General features: G+C 45.8%; 1 protein-coding gene across 1 annotated transcript in view; it reads left to right on the top strand.

Annotated features, from left to right (window-relative positions):
* Positions 1-317: 317 nt before the first annotated feature.
* Positions 318-6,000, top strand: part of MB21D2 (Mab-21 domain containing 2) — a 61,965-nt gene continuing 56,282 nt past the window's right edge. Inside the window, exon 1 of the mRNA XM_063339759.1 lies at positions 318-537. Within this exon, the coding sequence (XP_063195829.1) occupies positions 327-537 (211 nt within the window). The 5' untranslated portion in view covers positions 318-326. The remainder of the gene's footprint in view (positions 538-6,000) is intronic.

The following is a 6,000-nucleotide window of genomic DNA, read 5'->3' as shown; positions in this document are numbered from 1 at the left end:
CCGGCCCCGGCAGCAGGCGGCCCTGCTCCGCTCGGGCCCGGCCCCCAGCGCGGCGGCGGGCGGGCGGCTCCGCGGGCGCGGCGCGGGGTAGGGGGGGCTCAGCCGGCGCTGCCGCTTGTTGATCTCGGCGCCCGGCGCCGCTCCGCGCCTCCCGGGGCCCGCTCCGCGCCCGCGCAGGCTGCCCCCGCGCCCGGGCTTGCCGCTGCGCTGCGGCGCCGCTTCCATTCTCCCATTGCAACATTGCAAACCCCTCCTTTTTTTTTTTTTTGCCTTCCCCCCCACCTTCTTTCCTCCTTTTTTTTTTTTTTTTTTTTTTTTTTTTTTGCATGAAGATGGCGGCGCCTCTCGCCAGCAAGGCAGGGTCCGCCGGCACCAACAGCAAGCCTCCCTTCCCGGAGCTGGATTTCCGATCGGGAGCCAGGGTGGAGGAATTGAATAAACTCATCCAGGAATTCACCAAGCACGACCAGAGGGAGTACGACGACCAGCGAGCCCTGGAGATCCACACGGCGAAAGACTTCATCTTCTCCATGCTGGGTAGGGCAGGGACCGTGCGGGGCGGGGGCAGTGGCGATGCCGGCCGGGGACCCCGGGGCAGGGCTCCCCGACGATGCGGCACCGGCGGACCCTTTCCCCGCGCCGAGCTGGGGGGACCCCGGCCGTAAGGCGAATCTCGCCCCCAAGAAACTCTTTTTTTCCCGTCCTATCCACCTAGCCTTGAGCAGCGATGTATTTATAAGCACGGAGGAAAGGCTGGGTCGCAGAGCTGGCCGGTGCCCGAGAAAGACGCCGAGCCAGCTCGGCTGGAGGCGAGGAGAGCCCGACCCTTTATTGTTTCCCCCCCCAATTATCAAGGCTGTAGGAAACACAGATATTTTTTTCTGGGCCGCTTATTTTGATTTTTAGACCGGCTGATGCTTGTACAGAAGCATCCTCTGAACTGCGTTTCTTGCTTAGGTTGCAAAACTTGCTGCGAGTGGAGCAAGTCAGATTGTGGCGGGGGAGTCCTCATCTGCGTGAAACTTTGAATCGTGGGCAGGGATCCTCAAACCAGGGTGAAACATGAGTTGCCCCTTGCAGAAATCACCTGGGCTCTGGCATGACTAAGGCTTTTTAGGATTACCAGTGAAACGAATGACTAACAACTCTGATTCTCTAGGTAGTCAGTTCCTGATAAATATTTACCTTGTTTTGACTAAGAAATCACTCACACAAATGAAAGCCTTCAGGATACGAAAAGATGTTCTTTAACATGCAGGCTGGACCTTGAAGTCACTCACACAGGTTTGAATCAATATCTCAAACATTTCTGCATGTAAAATAAGGACATGGGTAAACAGCAGGTGTGGCCAGTGAATGCTTCTTTGTAGCTCAGAGGTGCATATATATACCCTCGAAGCGTATTTGGCGCAAACCAAGTGTATGGTTTACATATACACCATGAAAAGCCTACATCGCTTTTCTCATTCAGAAGCACAGAGCTATCCTATTGCAATAATAATTATTTTCTGTATTGGGGGGTGAGCACTATAATAATCACTTCCTCTATAGCCATGAACATACTAAATGAGAATCTACCTGTCCATCTGGTTATCTTGTAAGGTACCTGGATAAGTATAATTGCCTGCCATGGGATTTGCACAATTTTGAGTGTGTATGGCTTTTTCACCAAGGGCTGGACAGGATATAACAGACTAAATTTAGCCTGAGAACAAGGACAACAAGTTGAAAAGTCAGTAGCATGTATATTTATAGTTGCTGTTATAAATATTTTTCCCTTCCTGTTTAAAAAAAAAAAAAAAAGATGTGGTGAAGCCATGGCTGCATCAAAGCCTGTAGGATTTTTGTTATTGAAAACCTGATCCTGTGGAAGTCATCCACTATTATGATCTGACACATTTTTCAATCAGGGCTTTAAATAACCGGCTGAGGAAGCAGGGCTGGATGGGACGAAGCAAAGAGGAGTGGAGAGAAAACAGCCAGAGCAGCAGTTCTGGGTGCATGGCTAGCAGGCAGAGAGATCTTTATATGATCCTGTTCAGGCATTACTAGTCTTTGCAGGGGACAGGGACCACAGCATTTCTTCCTGCCTCATGTGAGAGAGGGCAAAAGAAGAAAGACAGAAGAATGGGCTGGAGTGTGCCTTGCTTTTCTGCAGATGCACCCTAATGCCTTGCTGTTTGTGAAACCAGGGAGCCTTGGGCTGTTTAGAAATAAAGTAAATTAATGTGGCTGTCTTTGTTAATATAGTGGCTAGGAGATGAGTGTTCTTCAGTTTTAAATACATAAACTAAACCCAGTCTTTAAACAAAAACTGTATTTCTGTTTAAGTTATGCCTGGCAATTTTCAATGAGACTTGTTTCTGAATAAAAGAAGAGACTTAAGGACCAAGCCCAGGACAGAAATGCAGATGGGGTGTCTCATTTGTCTTCATTACACCTAGAAGTTGTGTTTGTAGATCAGACCCTTCTTAGCCAGAGAGGCTCTTAAATCTAAAAGGATTTAACTTATTAATAAATAGCTCTTTCCCCTGTGCCTGATCCCTCCCATACGTACTGCTCTTATCTCATCGGGCGATGATAGGAAAATTAAACGTAGCTTTCCTGATTTAATTACATTGGTGCGTAATTGGTGGATGAATGATAGGCGAGGAGACTTTGTGCAGATTCTCGGATGTTTGTACTCTGCATGGCTTGCCCTCTAGGTCAGATCTTTTCTTTCTATTTATATTAACTCTTTTTTGTCTGTGTTGTCTTGCCCTGGCTATTAGCAACTGAACTCTGGGAGATCTCAAGAGTTGGGCTATGATAAAATTAGGGAGAGGTACCACTTGTCATGCCTTTGTCCAAATTCTTGTGCCCTAGGAATTGGAACAGGACTGCAAATGACCTACCTGTAGTGGGGGAAGTGAATATTTTCTGAATGTGGGCAATTCCTGGGCATCCCATTCACAGTCACCAAGACCATATGGACTTGCTAGCACCCTACACTGAAACAACAGGTGTGTTTTGGTGCCTTTCCTGTACTCGCACTGGGCTGTGCCTGATCATTACTTGTCTCTTTGGCACAGGTATAACTGAGCCTCAAGGCTGTATTAATCAAGAAAACAAGTGGAGAAAAGACAGTCTTGTGTTCTGGGCAGTGGGCTGGATAAGAGTGACTGAGAGACCCAGTCTCTGCCTGCCAGTCGTGAAAGGAGCTAATTACTTACTCTCCCTGTGACTCGGTTTTGGATTTTTTTGTGCTTAAAGAGTGATAAAGGAGTATTTTTGTCAAGTGATGGTATTACAGTCAATGATATTTTGATTTTTAAAGCACTTGCCGCTATTGTGATGAGAGGTGCATAGCACTCATATGAAAAACCTTTTAGAGGTACCTGACCTAGAGAGTATCATTCCTGCAGTACAACTAGTTCCAGGAAACTTCTTTAATAAACACTACCTGTCTTTTTCTGTTCAGCCTCTAAGTATAAAGTACTGTAATGCACAGGTGTGCTAGGCTTAAAAAAGCCATATATTATGCTCTTGGGAACGAGTACATTCCATTGAAATTTCTATTGCAGCCTCAACCCAGCTCATGTTATTAGGGATACTGACTCTGTGTTTTACTTCTTAACAAGAGAAGAGAAAAGAGCAAGGACATATGAATAAATACAGACTATACAGCGCTGTTTCCTCCAACGTTGGCGTTCAGTCATCTAGAGCAGTTTTCAAGCGCTTCAGGTTGGTATTTTGTTTCCCTTTCCTATCATAAGACTTTTTCTTCTCTGTAGACTCAGAAGAGGGATGCTCAGGACCTTTCATGCCATTCTCTTTCCTCTCATTGCCCTCTCCCTGCCAAATCAGGGGAAGGGTCGGTTTAAATTGAAGGTAAAGTGGCCTTTTTTTTTTTTTTCCAGGCCTCTAGTATATCTTTTTGTCACTTCAGTGGTTGCATCTCACTTCTGTGGGAGCTGCCCACCAGGACAGGCCACTCTTTGAGGATCTGCAGCCAGCTGCAACTTAGAGCTGTTGACAAGACCTCTAGAGAGCTTGTATCAGCACCTGATACAGGAGAGGTGGTGAGCCTATTCTGAGAGCATTTTCTTTTTCTCTGGGGTCTGCCTGGTGCTGAGCTGGGAGTGCTAGCAAGTGTTTGTGATAGAGGCAAGTCTCGTAGTGGAGGCAGAGCTGGCATCGGCAAAAGATTTCTGCTGCCAATACCAGCTTACCAAACGGAGTGAGTTACCCTGCTGGGCCCCTGCATCTGTAGCAAGGCTTCCAGCTGTTTCTTGGACTGATGGGCCCCTAGAACATGTGCAGTGGAGGTGCAGATTGCTGTGCTGAGAACACAGGTGTCCTGACAACAGCTTGCTTTTATTAGCATCTTCTACAAGAGGAGCATTTTAAGGTTCTCCCCCGTGTCTGGGATCTGTATAGCAGAACAACATTGGTAATGTGACTCTGTTGTGTGGGTTTGTGCAGTATTTTTTATCCCTTTCCCTACCTGTCATAACTTGCTGATGAAACCTCCTATTGTAGATTAGATTTCAGGCATTGTTGGAATTGTTACCTGTTTGTCTATGATACATCATGGAAGTTCTCTGGTATCTGTTGGGGTGTCGAGCTGATGAAATAGCAACAGGATTGGAGTGATCTCTCTAGGGTTAAGTCTTTTGTGTGTGTGCGCCTTTTCTCAAGAGAGGCCAATCATGATAGGAGCACACTGTACTCTGAGGCCTATGTTAATAAAGGCTCCCTGCTGGCATTCCCTGTGCTGCTGAATGCATAATGCACAGCTGTTAAAAACAACCTTACTGTATTGCAGATTTCATTTCTGGCTTCTGTTGGGTCTCCTCTTCATGCATGCCACACGTTTCTGTATTTGCATTTGAGGTTGTGGGGGCTTTGTGTTGCTTTTTTCTTAAGGGACAGGATACTATGCTGGTAAAGTAACCTAGCAAGGCATTGGTAGCTTCTAATTGATTATAGCTGCTAGAAGTCAACCAGTTTCATCTCACCGGGGATTCTTTCCCTGTAACTAGTTAAAAAGGATTGGTTGCTTCCTCTGTCTCTTTGTTCAAAGGGATTGCTGCTCCATGTATGTGTGCAGTGAAAATAGCTTGAAAATCTTTCTCTCAATTTGTTTTAAGATGCTGGTAGTTCACTTGCTAAACTACTGTTTTGAAACATTAGGCTGTGATGCAAAGTATTTAGTGTAATAGCTAGGAACATGTCCTAAGGGCACAAATTCTCATGGCAGGCTTGTCAGACTGCCCACCGCCTGTTCCTTCAGTCTGTGGAAATATTTGTAAAAGATTTGGGTGAACGCTTGCCAAGCCCAATTACGCAATTATGTTTTAAGGGCAATTTTATAATTATAGTGGAGAATGGTAACCAGGATACGTGAGTTGTTGGGTTTCTGACTTTTCCTTTTTTCTTCCACATGACTTTGCACGAATGCTAAAACATTAGGAGCAATTCTAGTCAGAAACCAGTTGTTCAACTTTCTTTTAGGCAGCTGGCTATTTTTGTAGGTGAAGCTAAATTAAAGGTAAATACAACATTGCTCAGGAAGGCTGGAGGGCATGTTTTATTATAGCTTTGGTAACTTATAAGATGGATGTGTACTGAGAGACCCAGAGTAGCCCATAGGCAGAGTCCAGTCCAGAGAACTGCCTGGACTTCGAAAGAGAATCTCAAAGCTGTAAAGCCTTTTGGATAGTTGGGATCATTTTTCTTAGTTTTCATTTGACAAATGCCAATGATGGCTTTAACCATCTCCTGTACATCTAAACCTTTTGCATCTTCTCTTGGACCTTGAGACATACACTCTTGCCCCTGTGCATGTCCCAATTCTGCTGCAAAGATGATTTCCCCAGGCATATCTCTGAAACCCTTCCCTGTGTTCCTTTCTCTGTCCAGATCAGACTCTAGCGGTTTGTACTCTGCAAGATTGGTTAGGTGACAAAGTTCTAGGAAGAAATGTGTTTAAGGCCAAGATATTAGCTCTCGCCTCCT

The sequence above is a fragment of the Chroicocephalus ridibundus genome, chromosome 6 (genome assembly GCF_963924245.1).
Source record: "Chroicocephalus ridibundus chromosome 6, bChrRid1.1, whole genome shotgun sequence".
NCBI lineage: Eukaryota > Metazoa > Chordata > Aves > Charadriiformes > Laridae > Chroicocephalus > Chroicocephalus ridibundus.
The sequence above is the reverse complement of the archived record's forward strand: the minus strand, read 5'-3'. Positions and strand labels throughout refer to the sequence as shown.